We start from the raw sequence: 22,804 nt of genomic DNA on the forward strand, positions 1-22,804 counted from the left end.
ACTATATTAATGATTTAGACGAGGGGATTAAATGTAGTATCTCCAAATTTGCGGATGACACTAAGTTGGGTGACGGTGTGAGCTGCGAGGAGGATGCTATGAGGCTGCAGAGCGACTTGGATAGGTTAGGTGAGTGGGCAAATGCATGGCAGATGAAGTATAATGTGGATAAATGTGAGGTTATCCACTTTGGTGGTAAAAACAGAGAGACAGACTATTATCTGAATGGTGACAGATTAGGAAAAGGGGAGGTGCAATGAGACCTGGGTGTCATGGTACATCAGTTATTGAAGGTTGGCATGCAGGTACAGCAGGCGGTTAAGAAAGCAAATGGCATGTTGGCCTTCATAGCGAGGGGATTTGAGTACAGGGGCAGGGAGGTGTTGCTACAGTTGTACAGGGCCTTGGTGAGGCCACACCTGGAGTATTGTGTTCAGTTTTGGTCTCCTAACCTGAGGAAGGACATTCTTGCTATTGAGGGAGTGCAGCGAAGGTTCACCAGACTGATTCCCTGGATGGCGGGACTGACATATCAAGAAAGACTGGCTCAACTGTGCTTGTATTCACTGGAGTTCAGAAGAATGAGAGGGGACCTCATAGAAACGTTTAAAATTCTGACGGGGTTAGACAGGTTAGATGCAGGAAGAATGTTCCCAATGTTGGGGAAGTCCAGAACCAGGGGACACAGTCTAAGGATAAGGGGTAAGCCATTTAGGACCGAGATGAGGAGGAATTTCTTCACCCAGAGAGTGGTGAACCTGTGGAATTCTCTACCACAGAAAGTTGTTGAGGCCAATTCACTAAATATATTCAAAAAGGAGTTAGATGGAGTCCTTACTACTAGGGGAATCAAGGGGTATGGTGAGAAAGCAGGAATGGGGTACTGAAGTTGCATGTTCAGCCATGAACTCATTGAATGGCGGTGCAGGCTAGAAGGGCCGAATGGCCTACTCCTGCACCTATTTTCTATGTTTCTATTTTGAACATATGTTTGCAAATTATCAGTTGGGAGAGTTTTTTTCAATCTAGCACTGTGATGTGATATGTTCTCGGCTTGGTTTTTTTTCTCTTGTCCTCCATATCTGGAGCAGTACATGGGCTGCACAGTATCCCAGTTGACTACTGAAGTAAATCTTGCATGACTCATGTGCTGCAGCCAATCCCATGTCAGGAAATTGTTCTTGATTTGGTGCCTTTTTTTTTTAAACCATTCCCATCCCATTTCTTCCACCTCCCTTCCTGGTTCTAAAATCTGGAATCCAAGCATAACACTTCTCTCTATCTATCTAAATTCAAGTCTGAATATCGTCCATCAATCATGTTGGGCAATCTTGGTCCTTCGTTTATGCAGCCAGTGGGCAACTGCAAGAGATTCTGGAGTTTACCAGCCCCAATATATGACTGGGCTAAAACAGCACCTTGGCAGGTTCTGACTTCAAGCATGAAATGAAGCATGCAAAGCTGGTTAGGTTTGGTTACAAATGGATTTTTATCAAACATTTTTCATAGCTAAAATTAAGAATAGTGTTTGTAAATTATTTCAGGAATATGACACGAGCAATCCAGGCTGGGAATTCATGAAAATGATTGCAGAATTCAGAGCTACTTTAGACTGTTATCATCATCTCTCTACTGCAGATCCTGTGAGTTGTAATTTTGCATCATTCACATTGTGCTCTGGAGGGGGTAAGTGCTACCTTCCCACCTCTGGGACCAGAAGTCAAATATAGTGCACTTGGCAGTTAAGAGTCTTAATGAATGAAGCCTATTCAAATGGGGATGGAAGCAATGTTCTCTTGTTTTGGAGCCATGCACCCAAAGTGCAAAACTTTACATTGTGCAGACAGCTGCACTGCTTCATTATACTTGGATTCATATTGAGGATGTGATATTTGGCTGCATTCCAGAAGTGGAAATTTCACTGATAAATAATGAAAATAACATTACGATAACCAATATTTTGTTGTACATCTTAAGTGGAGTGGTTTTGTCATCACTTACCTTTCAACTCTTTCAGATTGAGCTGCACAAAATATGTGTCTGTGTCCGAAAACGACCACTCAGCAAAAAAGGTGTGTTGAATGACTGACATTATAATTGCTGGATGATATAATTTTCTTGCACCTTTGCAGCACTGCTATACCTGTGGGATTTGAAGTGCTTGAAATTTATCGTCTGTTCTTGGCTTTTTCTTACATGGGGTAGGGGAGGAGAGGATTTAAGACCAGTTTCTACCCTATGTGGCTCCTCCAGCAATCTAGTCATAGGGAGAAACCAAAATGTCAATATGCAGTATATTTTATCCACTTGGAAATTGTTTAGTGCGAGTTTCAGGCAGATTTATGGTTGAGATTTGTGATTTTAACCCTGATTGACCAACAGCTACCAGTTACTAGATGATCAGTGATTCTACTCCAGAGGTGGAATGTCACTAGGAAGTGGTCTGATTGAGCCATATCTTGCTGGAAAAATAATGGCGAGTTCACAACGCACGGCATTATTAACGCCAAATCGGCCAGCAAGTTCAGGGGAAGAAGCGATACGGCGTGAGTTGCAAATCTCCATAACTTGATGGTCGATTTACGGCACTCCGCCGTTTGACTAGCATAGACTGCATCTCGCCCTTAGCCTTCCCGTAAGAACTTGCTGAACTTGCACATTAATTGCCCATTAAACTTGCAGCAGAAAGTTGAATCGTGCTTAACAGTGCAAGTAACCTTTTAACAATGTGATAATTGCAATGCCAATCAACCTCTTGGGGCCCAGACAGGGAACTATTTAACTGTTGAGTCTCCTTTTAAAACGTACTGCATGCAGAAGAGATTTTAAAATGTAAAATTTATTCTCTTGTCTTTTTTTTCTCTCAATCCAATCTTTCCTCAATTATTTTTCTTTGTGCCTGATTTGACACTAATTTACCCTGGTTCCTTCTCCATCTTTCCAGTTTCTTTCTCGATCCTAAATTAGAGATGGACTGTTGGTCCAGTTGCTCACTAAGGGCCTAGTTGCCTCGTTGCCCCATTATCAGCTCGCAAGGGCACCAAATGATATTCAAGCTGAAGTGTGCAGGAAAAAATCTTAACTAATGGCACACGCCATGGCGTGCCATTCCAGCAAGATTTGGCCCATTGTTTCAGCATGTGAAGATTAGTAATTTTGAAGTATTGCTTCAAGTATAAGCAGGCAGTTAACATTGCTCCCTTCAAGATACTGGATCATCATGCACTAGTTTGGTGGCTCTGACACAAAATTCTGTGCTGCTTGTCACTGTGCTCAGAGCCCTGAGGTAATGGAACCAGCACTTTAAAGAACCAGAGTAATCTCTTTCACTTTGTAATGGTTTCAGCAATTGAAAACTAAGTGGCATCCAAAAAATTTGCACAGCAAATGCTTGCTTATGGCAATTATGAGAGAGAATACTCTGCCGAACTAACAAGAAGAATTTGTAGATCATTGTATACCTTTACAGCATTACCTAGATCAAATTGTTTAAGAACTTGTAATTTGGCAAAGTGTGTGCATCTGCACCCTGAATGTCATGGAGAAGAGTCTGTGATGTGATATGTTCAGTATCTTTCTGGGTAAATTAGCTATCTTCAATGAAGAAACACCTCAGGGGCTGTTTTTCACGCTACCCTTATGTAGCATGACTTTGTTCTGTATTTCTTGATAGCTTTCATGTATTTTCTATATCAAGTATTAACCTGTGTAAACAAACATACCTTTTTTAAGGTTCTTTGTTTGGATGTGGTGAATGTTGTAGTATGGCGGCTTGCAATTATCTAGAATTAAATCGAATTTTACAGCACAGAAACAAACCAATTGGCCTAACTGGTCCATGCTGGTGTTTATGCTTCACACGAGCCTCTTCCCATTTTGCTTCATCTCACCAACATATCCTTCTATTCCGTTCTCCTTCCTGTACTTGCCTAGCTTCCCTTTGAATTCACCTATACTGTTTGCCTCAACCACTCCATGTGAGAATTCCACATTCTCATCACCTTTGAGAAAAGCAGTTTCTTCTGAATTCCTTACTGGATTTATTAATGACTAATGTTGGTGACCCCTACTTTTGGACGCATCACAAGTGGAAATATCTTCTCTACGCCTACCCTATCAAACTCCTTCATAATTTTGAAGACCTCGGGTCACAATTTGTTTGAGAAAGGAGCCCCAATCTGTTTAGTCTTTTTGTACCCTCTGTTCTGATGTATCTCGCCACATTAGTCGAGGCATGGAATATAAGAGCAAGGAGGTTATGCTTGAACTGTGTAAAACACTGGTTAGGCCTTGTGTCCCCTGTATACACATATACAAGCAGCCCAATGCCTTGTTTGTCCTTGCCCAGTATGGTGGGTGGTGCACTTTAGGTCGGAAGTGTGTGTGCATGTGCTTCCTGCCTGCCATTTTGAGGCCTTAGGAGGCCAGCAAGTTCCTGAATCAGGTGCTATGTGGCAAAATTTAACCCCAGAGCGGCGAGAGATCATGGCGGAGGTGCGGCAAATGAGGGTAAGAGACCCAGAAGAGCCAAGGGCCCACGGGTAGCACGGGCCAACCCACACTGCGATATGTGTGCGCACTAGGTCCGGGCAATAGAGCTGGTCTCCAGTCGTACTGGTTAACCTTGTCACTGGATAAAGGACTAGCTCTGCCAAGCCCGTGTGGTGGCTGATGTGCAATGGTCACCACACGTTTACTAAAAAAAAAAAATTAAAAATCCACGCACAAGCATCTTCCACCCCTGGAGTTCAGGACTGGAATATCTGGTCCTTTGAAACATCTGCGAAGTCATCCCTTGGTGTGGAAGCAAGTCATCCTCGTCCGAGGAACCACCTATGATGATCTGATATCAATCATGTAAAAAAAAATGTTGCGCTTCTATATTTTTATAATCTGGAGATCCGAACTATGCACAGTACTTTTAAACTTGTATAGAACTTTGCTGAGACCATATTTAACATAGCTTCTCTGCTTTTGAATTCTATCCCTCTAGAAATGAACCCTGGTGCTTTGTTTGCACTTTATGCTGCTGTTGATCTGCATTGCTACATTTAATGATTTGTGAATCTGTACTCTTTGATCTCTTGCACTGCTGCCCCATTTTGTCCCTTGTTTTCCAAGGAGTAGGTGGCCTCCTTACTCCTACCAAGATGCACCACCTCACTTGTCTATATTGAAATTCATTTGATATTTATACACCCATTCTACAAATTTGTTAATGTCCTCTTGTATTTTGTAGCTCTCTTACCTCAATATTAACTATACCCCCAATTTATTGTCATCTGCAAATTTTGTATTCCCTAGAATTTAGACAGGTGATTGGATTGAGAAACTCTTTCTGTTGGTTGGGAATTCTAAGCGCAGGGGGCATAGTCTAAAAACAATTAGAGCCAGTCCTTTCTGGAACGCAATTGGGAAAACACTTCTACACAAAGGGTGGTAAGAAATTTGGTACTCTTTTCCGCAAATAACAATTGTTCATTTAAAATCAGCAAGTGATAGATTTTTTTTTTGTTAACCAAAGATATTAAAGGATATGGGCCAAAGGTGGGTATATATGGAGTTAGGTCGCAGATCAGACATGATCTCATTTGAATGGCAGAATAGACTCGAGGGACTGAATGGCCTACTCCTGTTCCTACGTTTGTTAATGTACTTCCGATTCGCACATGTTTATTTATGTAAGTGGTGAATGGCAGAGGTCCCATGCACTGATCCCTGTGGAACACCACTTCCCACCTTCCGCCAGTCTGGGCAATTACCTTTAACCCCTACTCTCTGCTTTTTGCTTTGTAGCTAATTTGCTATTTTTGCTACTTGCCCCCAACTCCCCATGCTCTGACCTTATTCATGAGTCTACAATGCGGTACCTTTGTCAAAAGTCCTTTATTTATTTGAAAATCCATTTCCATAATATTCACTACATTACTCTTGTCTACTTGTTATTACTTTGAAGAATTTAATAAGGTTGGTCAAGCATACCTTCCTGTTTGAAATTCTGCTGACCTTTATTAGATTTTCAGTTTCTAGTTTGAGCTCTAATTGAAAATGGCTAATGTAGTAATTTATTAAACTAATATACATTGGAGTATTGCTGATCTCAAGTCGGTACATTGCAACTGTTGGTGCCCATTCACCTGATTATTTCCCAGTTGTATATGGTATAGCTTTTTTTTTGGGGTGTACTATTGCATCAGTCATTTCATCTGAATCAGAAGGTGAGACTAACTGGCATGAAAATGTTTGTTCTTTTTAAATGATGAATGTAGATTGATATTTTATTGGTGACATTCATGTGTAAGATGTCAACATTGAGGAAAAAGGGTTTTCTCTGAACAAAAATACCTGATCAAGACATCTTGCAGAGTTGAGAAAGGGAAAGTTAATGGGTTGTGATTTGAAAAGTTTTATATCCTTGTTCTATAGTATGTAACGCATATTTTGGAAGAAAAGGAAGTAATCGTTTTTTTAAAAATCTGACTGATCTAAGCCTGAATACTGCAGAATTTTAGTAGGCTATTATAGTCGGTACAATCCAAAACTAATGAAATTCAGTGCTTCTACCTTTTTTTTTTATGAAGCTTTTAAAGTTCGGCCTTAATTCTGTGCTTTTGGCTCCACAGAAAAAACAAAAAAAGAGATTGATGTCATTACAGTTTCCAGCAAACATGTAGTTCTGGTACATGAGCCAAAGATGAAGGTTGATCTCACCAAGTACTTGGAAAACCAGGCCTTCAAATTTGATTATGCTCTTGATGATTTGATTACCAATGAAGAAGTATACAGGTACACAAATCTAAATTTGTTTTGAGTTACTGTTTTTAAATATTTCGAATGACATGCTGTCACTTGACGTGTTCTCACAGGTGAGACAAGAATGACTGCTGGATTTTATTCTCAAGATGTGTAAGACTGTGAAAAGACTTGATGGTAATGGACCTTCAACTAAGAAGGCCTACTGTGTTGTGACCTTTCTTCCCCTCACCCCCCCCCCCCCCCCCCCCCAACCACCACCTCGAGTAACGTTCATTATTCACTGCAATAGCTGGCATATTAACTAGCATTCCTTGAAATTTGCGACTTTGTACCTTGAGCATATTGCCAAATCTTCCCTCCTTCCCAAATTATTTTACTTGATCTTTCAAGTTAAAATGGTGGGTTTAAGATTAAAGGATTTTAACAACATAATTTCAGACCATTCCCTTTAAAGTTATTGCATAAGGTAGTGATAAAAGGTGCCAGTTTAACTTTTGGGGCTGGAGTTGCTAAAACTTTGATATTGCACAAATTGCATTTTAACTTGTGCTTTATAAATCTAAAATTGAAACTCCCTTTCCCCTTTTTAAGCAATTACTTCAGTTGCTTGGCTGGAAAAACTCCTCGCATGCATGGTTTTTTACGTGAGATTTTACTGTAGCGTGATAGCCATTTTACAAACCTATTCATCCTTGCTCTTGTGCTGTCTTAACTCCATCATTAAATGGGACTTGAGATCAAGCCTTTACACTTTTGTACCAAATCAAGAACCAAACACCAATGTTTCTGAAAGTAATTGCAGCATTTTATAAACTGAGAGCTGGTAAAATGAGCTTCCTCGTAGAAAAAATAAGATTTATGCTTGAGACTTAAGTAAGCAGGAAATAAATTTGAGGTGTTGCATGTTCAAGGAGGCCACCTACTCCTTTGGAAAAAAAGTCTAAGTGGAGTAAGGGTGTGATACAATTTCTGGGCACGGATACACATCATTAAATGTCGCAGTGCAGGCCATAAAGTGTAAACCATGCACTGGGGTTGATTTCTAGAGGAATAGAAATCAAAAGCAGAGAAATTATTCTAAACATGTGTAGAACCTTGGTTAAACCACACTTCGAATACTGTGCACAGTCCTAGTCTTATTACAAAAACAATGCAGGAACACTGGAGAATGCAAAAAAAGATTTTCTGAACAGGCTGGGGATTCTCGGAGGACTGAGAGGTGACTGATAACTGCCTTTAAAATTACGAAGTGGTTTGATGGGATAGACGTGGAGATGTTGTTTCCACTGGTGGGAGAGGCCAAAACTAGGGTCTATAAATATAACCTAATCACTAGTAAATCCAATAACTAATTCAGGAAAATGGTGAGAATGTGAGACTTGGTACCACATGGAGTGGTCGAGGCAAATAGCATAGATGAATTTATGGGAAAGTTGGATAAATTTGCAAGGGAGAAAGGAATAGAAGGATGTATCGGTAGGGTGATATACAGTAAGTGGAATGTTGGGAGACTCGTGGAGCATAGGTGCTGGCATAGACTGGTTGGGCTGAATGGCCTGAGATATAGGGTGGTACAATCTATTTTGCTATTAACCTTTTTTCAGATTTGTGAATCTCTATTCTGGTGATTTATAGTATTTGCCCTAGAAAAATTCTTCAGAATTAGGCTCTAATGATCTGGTCTTGTTTCCAAATAGTTTAGTTCTCCAGTAAAATCTTAACTTTTTGTTCTTGTTCAGCAGCTAACCCCTTGAGTTTGAAGTTTATGCGTGCTAATGAAGGGATGTTGCAAAGTTGTGTGTTTTTTAACTTTTGATCTCAGATTCACAGCAAAGCCTTTAGTACAAACCATCTTTGAGAGGGGAATGGCTACATGTTTTGCCTATGGACAGACTGGAAGTGGTAAAACGCATGTAAGTTATTGTTTAATTTATCTATTTATCCCACTGACTCTCGGGAGTCCCTGGCCCAAGACCGCCCTAAGTGGGGGAAGTGCATCCGCGAGGGCGCTGAGCACTTCGAGTCTCGACGCCGAGAGCATGCAGAAATCAAGCGCAGGCAGTGGAAAGAGCGTGCGGCAAACCAGTCCCACCCACTCTTTCCCTCAACGACTATCTGTCCCACCTATGACAGTCTGTGGCTCTCTTATTGGACTGTTCAGCCACCAAAGAACTCACTTCAGGAGTGGAAGCAAGTCTTCCTCGATTCTGAGGGACTGCCTATGATGATGATGATGATGGTAACATCTATTCCTCTTAATTTTTAATTGTTTAAATTTGATCTGTTAATTTGTGCATAAATAGCCTTCCATGTTTTCTTACATTTGCTTAATTAAAACAGTATAAATTCACTGAATTAAAGATAACCAAATTAAAGTTCATATTTGCAAATTTGGATCCAAATGAAATTTTCTGCTCCTAATGTGTGTTTCAAGGTAACACACTTTTCCTTCCCTAGGGTACTAGTTCAAGCTCACTGTACACTAAACACATTTTTTTAAACTATTTTTGCCATTTCCTTAATTTAGATCTCCCACTGACACTTTGCACTTGATTGTTGTATAATATATGTTCACCATGCTTTTTATTTTCTAAATATCATGTGATTTTAAACACCAGTAGAATTTAGTATTGACCTAAATTTGAACTGTAAAACAGGAGCAACTGTGTTGCAAGGAGGGGTGACGTGGAAAGCCAGGACTTTAAATGCAGAGAAATATACTGTCTGTTACTGATTTGCTGCAATCTGGAATAAGAGTTTGTGCCTCTGGTTTTTACCACCCTTCGCTAATGTGCTTTTTTTTTTAAAGCAAGTTCAATAGGAAAACATTCTATGCACTCTAATACCAGCAGTTAGTGATTGGAGCTATATGAGTCTGAGTAGGATGCTTGGCCTGCCCTTTTGGTGGAAGAAAAGGGATATGAACCATTTTGAGATGTGGTCTAAGCTACTCATACTCTAGAATGAATTATGATACATCTTGAACTGTTTTAGGACATTGGGCCTGAAATGCCATGGGATTTTTGTGGCTAAGGTGATGTAGACTGGAATTTGGGTTATAAGCCAGAAACGGCAGATTTGCAACTGTTCTAAATACATGCTAAATTCCAATAAGTGGCTGCTGGTAGATGTTCTGGCCTCCCAAGTGCTGTGTATATAAGTAAATACTACTGTCTCAGAATTGCCTCCTGACTTAAGCTTGTTGAAATGAAGGGTAAGTTACCTACATGACTTAATCAAACCAAAACGTGGTTTGTGGACAAGCTTTTCTGAGCTGTGCAACTGAAAACATTCTGCAAGCTGCCTTTCAGCATTTTCAAAAAGAGAAATCTTATACTTCCTGCTCTTCTGTAATAGAGCCCTTGCCATAGGACTCACTGTGGGCATTCCCATATATGCCCTTCTAATGGAGGCAGACAGAAGGAAAAATTGACTAACATGGAAAAAGCTTCTGATGTTGGCATTGGACTCTGCCATGACCCCTGCCATTTGTGGTACCTTCATTGTGAATATAGTGCTCATACAATTTTTATATAAAAAGCAAGAGGCCAGGTAGCTTACCTTTGCTACTCTGGGCTAGGTCATTTAAACTTCCTAAAATGCAAGGGTACCTTGGGATATAAGGAGGTGGCACACACTTCCACAATCACTTCCTAGACACAATGTGTACTACATTTTTAGGTCTCCGGTACCCAATCCCAAACTGACTGTTCCTCCTTATCTGAGGAAGGATATACTTGTCTTGGAGGTGTTGCAATGAAGGTTCACTAGATTAATTCCTAATGATGAGAGATTTAGATTGGGCCTATAATCTGGTGTTTAGAAGAATGAGGGGTGATCTCATTGAAACAAGATTCTAAGGGGGGATAGACAAAGTAGATGCTGAGGTTGTTTCCCCTGGCTGGAGAGTCTAAAACTAGGGGTCATAGTCTCAGGATAAGGCCTTTTATGACTAAGATGAGGAAGAATTTCATTACTCGGAGGGTTATGAATCTTTGGAATTCTCTGCTCCAAAGGGCTGTGGATGCTGAGTTGTTGGGTATATTCAAAGCTGAGATATTTTTGGATTCTAGGGGAATTGAGGGATATGGAAATCGGGCAGGAAAGTGGAGTTGAGGTCGAAGATCAGCTATGCTCTTGAATGGTGGAGTAGGCGCAAGGCACCGTATGGCCTGCTCCTAATTCTTCTGTTCCTACTCTCTTGGGGCATGCATGTTTGACAAATTTGAGACTCTCGTTAATCTGATTACTATCCTTGTCAACTCCTTGTCAACTAGGTTACCTATTTTTTTGTTGCCCAGTGCTGCCGTGGCTTCTTTAAGCTGCAGCACGTTTTATAATTTTTTTAAAACCCTAAGCCATTTGGCTGCTAATTCCTGCCTCCGCAGGAGTTTTCCCATTCTCTGGCATCATAGGTTATATTTACACCGCCTGCACACCTCTATGCACTGTAATTAGCTGACCCACAATTTATAGCAGCAAATGACTTCAAGGTAGGTAGCTGTGCCACTTCACCTTTGGTCCAGCAACCTTGTCAGAATCTCATGTATCGGTGAGTGGCAGATACACTTGCAACGTTCTCTAAATAGTGCAGGTATTTGATGCTCTACAGCCACTTGTGTATATGAGGTTAGTGCAATATCTCAACTAGAACCACAACTGACTTGTCATCAAAACTGGTACGTGTTCACTCAATGTTTTGTTCACAACCATCTCCTTGACAACTTTGCTAACTTGCATCTCTTCTGTTACGTGACAAGACTTGCTTTTTGGCTCTGTTAACATGTCTGGGGGTGGAAAAAAGACTTGAGTGTAGTAAGAAATTGAAATTGTGCATATTTACTCAAATTGGAGTGTCTGCTATTGCGAACATTTCAATTATTTGCAACCGTGATCTTTAATATGTCAGATATTCTGGCAGCTGCTCAGTGGAGAGCACATTGCCATTATAATTTTTTTAAAGCTCAATTCTCCTTTTATGCAGACTATGGGTGGTGACTTCTCTGGGAAAAATCAAGACTGTTCAAAAGGAATCTACGCTTTTGCAAGTAAGCTACAGGCGAAAATGGTTGTGAAAATATCTATGTAACAAGCAAATTATCAGCTTTCCATTTTTTTTTCTTCAGCTCAAGATGTGTTTTTGCTGCTTGAACAGCCCAGATACAAGGGTCTTAATCTGAAAGTATTCGTAAGCTTTTTTGAAATCTATAGTGGTAAGGTAAGTTTGCACTTGATTAAAATCATTTAAATGAACAAAGTGTACACTAAGACCTACATGCTGACTGTACCAAAGAAAATCATGAATATAGAAAGTGTTAGGAACGTTAAAATAGTTTAGAAGGGCTAAAGGGGAACATGAAAAAGACTAACATTCATTTATTTAAAAAAAATAGTTGAAGATGGGGCTGCTCAGCAGAAAGGGGAAAATGTTGTGGAGGGTGAAGGTACGGCAGAGACATCGGGGGAAAAAAACTTGTCTGTATGCTTCCTCTCTAACCTTTCTGTTAACTTTCCTTTTAAGTGTTGACTTAAGAATGCTATAATGACAATCACCTAATATAAATTTATCCTGCAGTAATTGCGCTTTTCCCACCAGTTATGTATATTCCAACTTATCGGCCTGTACAATGTGCCAAAATTCCAATTATCCTCTGCCCTCTAAATGTGGAGGTGAGAATGTAGGTGTACTAGAGATAACTGCAGGAAGAATTGGTCCTGAATGAATTAGCAGAACTCTAGGTGAATAAGTCACCATGCCCAGATGGCATGCATCCTAGACTATGAAAGAAACCAAAGGAGCTAGCAGAGGCTCTGTAACCACAATTTAAAAAAAAATCTTGATATGCAAATTGCATCACGAGCTGGAAAGTAGCCAATATAATCCCTATTCAAGAAAAGAGCAGAATAAAGTGGCAAGTTGGTCTGTCAGTTCTAGGCAAACTCTTGCAACCCTGACTGTCGATAGATAATGCAGTATGTGTGGATGGAAATTTTATCATAAAATAGTTACAGCAGGGAAGACCACCAGTCGAGCCCATGCAGGCTCTCCAAGAGCACTTCAGATAGTCCCAATCCACATCCCCTTCCCTGTAGCCCTGCAAATTTTTTCCTTCAGGTATTTATCCAACTCCCTTTTGAAAGCCACAATTGAGTCTGCCTCCACCACCCTTTAGTGTTGTATTTAAAATAAACACAACACCAGGTCTGGGTTCAAAGATTCAAGTAGTCTTTTTATTTTGCACAGATGGGGTGCCCGTCTACTTGTTTGCCTGTAGCCAGGCTTCGCCGATGATGCAAAGTTCCAAGCAACCTTTTATACATTTAATGATGCATGTTAGCCTTGTGCATGTCTCGTCTTTCCCCCCCCCCCCCCCCCCCCCCAAATTGTCGTTTAATTGGCCCAAAGCCAGCGTGCACAATTGTTGATTATATGATGCAAAAGGGAATTAGTCAATCATTCGTCTGTCTCAATATCAGATGGAGTTTCTCCAACATGTCACCTCTGACCCCTTGCTCTGTTTAATTGCCTCTCTGGGCTTCTTGTGGTTCAACAGTTTGGCTATTTGTACTTGCATAAGAACATAAGAAATAGGAACAGGAGTAGGCCATACGGCCCCTCGAGCCTGCTCTGCCATTCAATAAGATCATGGCTGATCTGATCGTGGACTCTGCTCCACTTCCCTGCCCACTCCCCATAACCCTTTATCCCTTTATCGATTACGAAACCATCTATTTCTGTCTTAAATTTATTCAATGTCCCTGCTTCCACAGCTCTGAGGCAGTGAATTCCACAGATTCACAACCCTCGGAGAAGAAATTTCTCCATCTGTTTTAAATGGGTGGCCCCGTATTCTAAGATCATGCCCTCTAGTTCCAGTCTCCCCCGATCAGTGGAAACATCCTCTCTGCATCCATCCTGACGAGCCCCCTCATAATATGTTTCGATAAGATCACCTCTCATTCTTTTGAATTCCAATGAGTAGAGGCCCAACCTACTCAACCGTTCCTCATAAGTCAATCCTCGAAATCAACCTAGTGAACCTTCTCTGAACTGCCTCCAAAGCAAGTATATCCTTTTGTAAATATGGAAACCAAAGCTGCATGCAGTATTCCAGGTGTGACCTCACCAATACCTTTTTATATAGCTATAGTAAGACTTCGCTGCTTTTATACTCCATCCTCTGCAATAAAGGCCAAGATACTATATTGGCCTTCCTGATCACTTGCTGTACCTGCATACTATCCTTTTGTGTTTCATGCACAAGTACCCCCAGGTCCTGCTGTACTGCGGCACTTTGCAATCTTTCTCCATTTAAATAATAACTTGCTCTTTGATTTTTTTTTGTCATTGTGCATGATCTCACACTTTCCAACATTATACTCCATCTGCCAAATTTTTGCCCACTCACTTAGCCTGTTGTCCTTTTGCAGATTTTGTGTCCTTCTCACTCATTACTTTTCCTCCTATCTTTGTATCGTCAGCAAACTTGGCTATGTTACACTCAGTCCCTTCTTCCAAGTCATTAATATAGATTGTAAATAGTTGGGGTCCCAGCACTGATCCCTGCGGCACCCCACTAGTTACTAGTTGCCAACCAGTGAATTAACCATTTATCCTGACTCTCTGTTCTCTAAGTTAGCCAATCCTCTATCCATGCTAATATATTACCCCCAACCCCATGAACTTTTATCTTGTGCAGTACCCTTTTATGTGACACCTTGTCAAATGCCTTCTGGAAGTCCAAATACACCACATCCACTGGTTCACCTTTATCCACCCTGTTCGTTACATCCTCCAAGAACTCCAGCAAATTTGTCAAATATGACTTCTTCATAAATCCATGCTGACTCTGCCTGACCGAATTTTGCTTTTCCAAATGTCCTGCTACTGCTTCTTTAATAATAGACTCCAGCATTTTCGCAACCACAGATGTTAGGCTAACTGGTCTATAGTTTCCTGCTTTTTGTCTGCCTCCTTTTTTACATAGGGGCTTTACATTTGCAGTTTTCCAATCTGCTGGGACCTCCCCAGAATCCAGGGAATTTTGGTAAATTACAACCAATGCATCCACTATCCCTGCCGCTACTTCTGAAGACCCTAGGATGCAAGCCATCAGGTCCAGGGGATTTATCTGCCTTTATCCCATTATCTTACTGAGTACCAGCTCCATTGTGATTGTGTTAAATTCTTCCCCCCCCGTGCCCCTATAGCCCCTAGGCTATCCACTGCTGGAATATTGTTGGTGTCCTCTACCGTAAAGACTGATACAAAATATTTGTTCAGAGTTTCTGCCATCTCCATGTTTCCCATTACTAATTCCCTGGTCACATCCTCTAAGGGACCAACATTTACTTTAGCCACTCTTTTTTTTTTTTCCTTTTTATATACCTATAGAAACTCTTGCTATCTGTGTTTATATTTTGTGCTAGTTTACTTTCATAGTCTATCTTCCCTTTCTTAGTCATTTTTTTTTAGTCATTCTTTGCTGGCATTTTAAAGCTTCCCATTCTTCTGTCCTCCCACTAGTTTTGGCCACTTTGTATGCTCTTGTTTTTAATTGGATACCATCCTTTATTTCTTTAGTTAGCCACAGATGGCTGTCTTTTTTTCTTACACCCTTTCCTCCTCACTGGAATATATTTTTCCTGAGTTGTGAAATATCTCCTTAAATGTACACCACTGTTCATCAACTATCCTACCCTTTAATCTATTTTCCCAGTCCACTTTACCCAACTCTGCCCTCATACCTTCATAGTCTCCCTTATTTAAGCTTAGTACGCTGATTAGAGATCCAACTTTCTCACCCTCCATCTGAATTTGAAATTCAACTATGCTATGATCACTCATTCCGAGGAGATTGTTTATTAATCCTGTCTCATTACACAGGACCAGATCCAAGATAGCCTGCCCCCTGGTTGGTTCTGTTACATACTGCTCAAGGAACCTGTCCCCTATGCACTCTGAACTCCTCCTCAAGGCTACCCTGACCAATTTGACTTGTCCAATCAATATGGAGGTTAAAATCACCCATGATTATTGCTGTTCCCTTTTTACAAGCCTCCACTATTTCTTGGTTTATGCTCCGACCAACAGAGTTGCTACTGTTAGGGGGCCTATAGACTACACCCACCAGTGACTCTTCCCGTTATTGTTCCTTATCTCCACCCAAACTGTTTCAACACCCTTATCATTTAAGCCAATATCGTTTCTTACTATTGCAGTGATTCCATCCTTTTATCAGTAGAGCTGCACCACCTCCTTTTCCTTTCTGTCTGTCCTTCCGGATTGTCAAGTATCCCTGAATATTTAATTCCTGGTCACCTTGCAACCATGTCTCTAAATGGCTATCAGATCATACTGATTTGTCTCAATTTGTGCTGTCAACTCATCTATTTTGTTACAAATGCTACATGCATTTAGACAAAGTGCCTTTTAAGTTTTTTTTTTTACCTTTTTTTTCTTGTTTCCCCCCTCCTTCAAACTCACTTTCTTTTTGCTTTCTAATTCCCTCTTTACTCCCTTCCCTACTGAATCTAGTTTCAGGTTCCCATCCCCCTGCCAAGCTAATTTAAACCCTCCCCCCCCCCCACCCCCCGGTGAGGATATTGGTCCCGGCTCTGTTGAAGTGTAACCCGTCCGGCTTGTACAGGTCCCACCTCCCCCAGAAGCTGTCCCAATGCCTCAGGAAACTAAAGCCCTCCCGCCTGCACCATCTCTCCAGCCACTTATTCATCTGCCCTATCCTCCTATTTCTGTACCTACTAGCTCGAGGCACTGGGAGTAATCTGGAGATTACTACCTTTTTTGAGGTCCTGCTTTTTAATCTCTCTCCTAGCTCCCTAAACTCTGCCTGCAGTACATCCTACCTAGGTCATTGGTACCGATGTGGTCATGTCCTCATGTTACACAGTACTCATTCTGACATGTTGTTTTTAGCGTTCTCTTCTGCCCTTTAAGCAACTTGGAAAGCTGACAACTACAAAAGCCTATTTAGCTCTTTTTAGTTCCAAGACCCATTCTTAATCCTTTAATTATAGGAGAGCTCGAAAGCCCCACTTCAACCCTTTCAGCCAGTGCATTCCAGATCCTAACCATTCGCTGCGTAAAGTTTTTTTATTATGTGGCCTTTGGTTCTTTTGTCAATCACCATAAATCTGTTGTCTCTGGTTCTTGACCCTTATGGGAACAGTTTTTCTCTCTACTCTGTCCAGACCCCTTATGATTTTGAACACCAATCAAATCGCGCTTCAATCTTCTGTGCTCAAAGGAGAACAACCCCAGCTTCTCCAGTCTATCCACATAACTGAAGTTCCTCATCCCTGGAATCATTCTCAAATCTTTTCCGCACCCTCTCTAAGGCCTTCACATCCTTCCTAAAGTGCGGTGCCCAGAATTGGACACAGTACTCCAGTTGAGGCTGAACCAATGTTTTATACATGTTCATCATAACGTCCTTGCTTTTGTACTCTGGGTCTGAAATTGCCCCTTTCCTTGATGCCTGTTACCGCTGGAAATCAGCAGCCACGCTGTGGAGTGGAATGGCCGCCGATTTTTTTTTTTTTTTGTGGATTGGCCACCATTTTGAAAATTGCCCTCCTGCAGTATTCCACGGTGACCCACTTCCACCACGCTGCTGCAAATCCATCCTAGTGCATCATCTGAGCGCGCACAGCCGATGTCCCATTCCTCCTCTTTTCCCCCCCCCCCCCCCCCGAACGTGAAATTCCGCAGAGAAAATGTTGCTACCATCTCTGTGCCACCGGCAGCTTTTTCTGTCGCTGCACTGTTTGTAAAATGACACTGCAGCCGCAATTAAAAGGAAGGGCACACTGCCGTGGCCGGCATCTTTTTTTGCCGGCTGACTGCCAGGTCAGGCCGACAGTTAAGGCCCTGGATTCGGCTGGGCTGCCAACGGGCAGCCTGGACACGCCCTTTTGGGTGCCAAGCCTCTAGCCCAGCCAAAACCCTCCCTGGTGGCCCAGTGGACCTAACTAAAATAAGCACAATTTGCAGCGGCCCTCCTCTTTTAAGTGAAGGGGAGAGATGTGATGATGCACCAGCGCGATGATGTCATCAGCGCTACGCTAATTGCCAGCGGCGGACAGTATGCCCGCCTCCCACTTCCACCCCTCTAGTATGCAAACTTCTGCTCTCTGCCACACTTGCACCCCCATTAAGGCGACTTCAGGCCGCTGGGAAAAAAAAGCTAAGAGCAGAATTTCGCACGAGGCTACTGCATCCATTGTAGTGGTGAAAACGGCTGAAACAGGGTAGGTAGGGTGAGCCGCGTTTCTGGATTTTGGCCCGAATACCCTCCATGAAGGCCAGGATTCCGTAAGCTTTTTGTAAACTGATTTCTCGACCTGCCCTGCCACCTTCAACAAATTGTGCACATATACCCCTCGGTCTCTGTTCGTGCACCCCCTTTAGGATTGTACCCTTTAGTTTATATTTCCTCTCCTCATTCTTGCTACCAAAATATTATCACTTCACACTTTTCTGCATTAAATTTCATCTGCCACATGTCCACCCATTCCACCAGCCTGTCTGTCCTTGTTTGGACTCACTATCCTCCTCACTGTTCACCTTTCCTTTCAAGTTTTGTCATCTGCAAATTTTGAAATTGTGCCCTGTACACCCACGTCCAAGTCATTAATATATATATCAAAATCAGTGGTCTTCGAACTGACCACTGGGGAACACCTGTACACCTTCCTCCAGTCCGAAAAACAACCGTTCACCACTACTGTTTCCTGTCACTTAGCCAATCGTATCCATGCAACCTTGTCCCTTTTATTCCATTGGCTCCAACTATGTTGGCGAGCCTATTATGTGGCACTTGTCGAACGCCTTTTGGAAAGCTATTTAAACTACGTCAACCCTCTGTTACCTCATCAAAAAACTCATCAAGTTGGTTAAACACGACTCGCCTATAACACATCCATGCTTAATTAATCCATACTTGTCCAAGTGGTGGTTTTTGTCCCTGATTATTGTTTCTAAAAGCTTCCTCACTACTGAGGTTAAACTGACTGGCCTGTAGTTGCTAGTTTCATCTTTACACCCTTTTTTCAACAAGGGTGTAACATTTGCAATTCTCCAGTCCTCTGGCACCACCCCCATTTCTAAGGAGGATTCAAAGATTTTGGCCAGTACCTCTGATTCCTTCCTTCCTTCACTTCCCTAAGCGTCATAGGATGCATCCCATCTGCTCCTGGTGACCTATTACTTTAAGTATAGCCAGCCTTTCTATCCTTTATCAATTTTTATCCCATCCAGTATCTCCACTGCCTTCTTCACTGTCTATGGCAGCAATTTTCTTTACATGGAACATGGCACAAGGGAGTGGTTGAGACTGTTGCAACTTTTAAAGGGAAAAATGGATAAATATTCAAAGTTGAGGAAGACACTTGGCTAGGGCGAAAGTGAGCAGTGCAGTGGGACTTGTTTTGGATTAAATAGGATGGCTAGATTTGTCTGCCTTCTCTTTGCAGTTGTCCCTCATTTTTCCCACCTCCCAAAGATTTCAGCCATTCACATCTCCCAACTTAATCAGCTTACTGGTGAAGAAAAGGTTCAGCTGGAAGATCTAGCCTGCAGATGTCTTCAATCACTGGCTGACTTCATCAGAAAGCATGAGATTTTTTTGCCCCTATGGTTGTTTTTCCTCTCTATCCAAACTTAGGTGAGCAGATGTAGTTCTCCTGAAGCCAAACTATAAATGTTTATCATGCCTGGCATTTGAATGGCCTACAGCTGAGATTCTAGGTGTTGAGGTTATAGATTATTTAATTTTATAAATATAAATATATATCTCTCCATCCCTCCCCTAAGCTACACCATAAACAAATGAAGAGGGAGTCATTTCTGTGGTCCCAGGCCTCTACCAAAACCTTACTTACAGTTTGTGAGGTCATGACTGGGTCTTGATGATTTTCAGTTTTCTCTCCCTTGAATTGAAACTATGTTCTGAGCTGAGAGTGAAAACATATTCAATGTTGTACACTTCAAAACAAATATTGCTCCCCACTTGGCTTACTGATTGACCCAATTCTCATTTTACCAATTCTCATACAGGTATTTGACCTCTTGAATAAGAAAACTAAGCTGCGAATAATGGAAGACAATAAACAACAGGTACAAATTGTAGGACTGCTGGAGCAGGACGTCTTCTGTGTAGATGATGTGATCATGAATATTGACATGGGGAACAATTACAGGTAACTGCTGCACTCTTTTTTTTTTTTTTTCTTTTTCCCAACGCCAATGTTTATTTGCTATTTGTTTCTTGGGGAAACCTTGCTTTCCCCCCAGCTTCTTTTGCCTCAAAAGAAACATGGTTAATAGAGAAAGGGACTTAATTTTCTCCATGTATTGACACACTTCTTGTTCTTGAACACATGCATGTATCAAAGGGGTATGTTGAGCTATCCCTGGCTCTTCAATAACCTGCCTTCAAATTATTATTTTTTTTAAATTAACTGCCTGACCTGACTGCACAGTGTGTAAAGTATTTCCTTCCTAGTGTGGTATAATTTATAATGTATATCTATTTTGAGATGGCTAGTCACTTTTTAAAATCGCAATACAAGACATCAGGAAACTCAGACTGGTGGTCTTGTTGTTTAAATATGTTGAGGGTAATCTTATTGACGATGATCTAAGTGTACTTTAAGCGCCACCTAACGTGCTTGCTTTGTTCTAAAAGTATTCAAGTAAGGTAACTGTTGAATAGAGGATGTAAAGTCTTGCTGGATGTCCCGTCCCCTGTAAAAAGTAGAACCTGAACCCAGGAAGGGGCCATGCTGATCAGCAAAATCTGCTGACATCACCGGTTTGAGATGCCAGCAGCAAGCATTCCTTGTGTTAAAATTCGATAGAAGCTAAAGCACCTTGTGCAAGTATGAAAGATGAATGCTCAAGGTTATAAAAATGGAATGTTTAAAGCTCCTCTAAAACTAATTGAATGCATAGTACCTCTGCTTACTGTCTCCGAGTATAGTTTTAAAAGATTACAGGTTACTTTTGTTTTTATAGGACCTCTGGGCAAACTTCTGCAAATAATAACTCCTCCAGGTCCCATGCAGTCTTCCAGATTATTCTACGGAGGAATAATAAGCTTTACGGCCAGTTTTCCCTCATTGATCTGGCTGGAAATGAACGAGGTGCTGACACCAGCAGTGCAGATAGGCAAACACGCATGGAAGGCGCAGAGATTAATAAAAGCCTACTTGCCTTGAAGGTAACCGAAGTGCATCATATGCATAAGAACTGGACAATCTCAAACTTTCTCGTGCTCTCCAATTTCTAGTTTTTAAGAATAATTATACTCCAGCAAAGAGTCAGTGCCAGTGCCTTCAGAAAGAAAGTGGCCCAAAAAGGTGGACTTAAACATAATAAGCACAGAAAGAGACCATTCGGCTCATCGTGCCTGTGTCTGCTTGTTTGAAAGCTATCCAATTAGTCCCACTCCCTCAGCCCTGCATTTTTTTTTCTTTTCAAATATATATCTCTTTTGAAAGTTACTGTTGAATCTGCTTCCACCTCCCTTTTAGGCAATGCATTCCAGATCATAACTGCTCATCTCTTCTTCTCCCCTTTTTGGTACTTTGACAGTTACCTTCAATCTGTGTCCTCTGCTTACGTACCCATCCACCAGTTGGAACAATTTCTCCTTATTTACTCTATCAAAATGTAATTTTGAACGCTTCCATTAAATCTCCTCTTTACTTTCTCTGCTTTAAGGAGAATAATCCCAGCTTCTCTAGTCTCTCCAAGCAAATATCTTGGTTTTAATACCACTGTAGTGCAAGACTTTTGTTGACTTGCAAAGGAAAGCATTACAGGACTTGAACTAGATTGTGGAGTGCTCTTACTAGAGTTTAAATAATTTTAAAAGCTACCTCTTCTAAACAAAAGTAAGTGCAAAAGGGAAATCTAGTATTATGGGGTTGTATAATACTTGAAATTGTATGGTATTTGTGTTTATATAATATATTGAACTGCTCAACTGTTAATCATGGATACATTGGTTTTATTTTAAGATCATATGTTTATAGCTTAAATATTTTTGTATATTCCTTTTATGATTGATTCTTAACATAAATAGGCTTTGACAAGTGTATTCACACATAGCATAATCAGGAATTTCTAAATCTATCCAATGTAAACCTTTTGCTTTACCATTTGTCCAATTGCTCAGTATTTTTTGAATGATATTTGGTCTTGCTGTGAAGTGTCCCATTTAGCTTTGTAAAGCCTATACACATGTGTATATATATTTTTTAATTCTGCAATTTTGATTATGATGGATTCTTTCTCGCATGTCACAAGAACCAAGATTTAAATTGGTTACTGTTTGAGCTTTGGTCAACTACAGAGAATATGCCTCAGTCTGTGAAAGACACTGATGTTCTTGTGCTTGACCCACCAGCTATGGCTACTCCATCATCCTAGGCAGTCCCTTGGAATCGAGGAAGACTTGCTTCCATTCTTAAAATTAGTCCCTAGGTGGCATCACAGTCCCTGTCACAGGGTGGGACAGATAGTTGTTGAGGGAAAGGGTGGGTGGGATAGGTTTGATTTCTGCATGCTCTCGGCGATGAGACTCTGTGCTCCATGCTCTCCTGAATGCACTTCCTCCACTTGGGGCGGTCTTTGGCCAGGGACTCCCAGGTGTCAGTGGGGATGTTGCACTTTATCAGGGAGGCTTTGAGGATGTCCTCTGCCCTGCCCACGTTTGGCTCATTTGTTGTAAAGGAGTTCCGAGTAGAGCGCTTGCTTCGGGAGTCTCGTGTCTGGCATGCGGACAATGTGGCCTGCCCAGCAGTGCTGATAGTGTGGTCAGTGCTGTGGCTACGGGACTAATGGTTGATTAGATTGCTCCTGTACCATTTTCCTTTGTTGTTGATCAGCATTGGAGAAGCATCTTTATTTTTGATATTGATTAGATTAAAATTTGTAATTACTGTAAATGTAATGTTTAATAAATTCTCATGATTTATAGCTGGAACCATAAGTGTATATCCTACATACCAAAGGAAATTG

The 22,804-nt window shown here is 41.2% G+C and overlaps 1 protein-coding gene across 2 annotated transcripts in view; it reads left to right on the forward strand.

Moving 5' to 3' along the window:
• kif2c (kinesin family member 2C) overlaps positions 1–22,804 on the forward strand; it is a 125,217-nt gene that overhangs the window by 74,390 nt on the left and 28,023 nt on the right. For both annotated transcript variants that reach the window (XM_070886746.1, XM_070886747.1), the window contains exons 7-14: positions 1,545–1,643; positions 2,018–2,072; positions 6,624–6,786; positions 8,579–8,669; positions 11,741–11,804; positions 11,883–11,974; positions 19,835–19,977; positions 20,795–20,999. In XM_070886746.1, coding sequence (XP_070742847.1) covers positions 1,545–1,643; positions 2,018–2,072; positions 6,624–6,786; positions 8,579–8,669; positions 11,741–11,804; positions 11,883–11,974; positions 19,835–19,977; positions 20,795–20,999 — 912 coding nt within the window. The remainder of the gene's footprint in view (positions 1–1,544; positions 1,644–2,017; positions 2,073–6,623; positions 6,787–8,578; positions 8,670–11,740; positions 11,805–11,882; positions 11,975–19,834; positions 19,978–20,794; positions 21,000–22,804) is intronic.

This window comes from Pristiophorus japonicus, chromosome 8, assembly GCF_044704955.1.
Source record: "Pristiophorus japonicus isolate sPriJap1 chromosome 8, sPriJap1.hap1, whole genome shotgun sequence".
Taxonomy (NCBI): Eukaryota; Metazoa; Chordata; class Chondrichthyes; family Pristiophoridae; genus Pristiophorus; species Pristiophorus japonicus.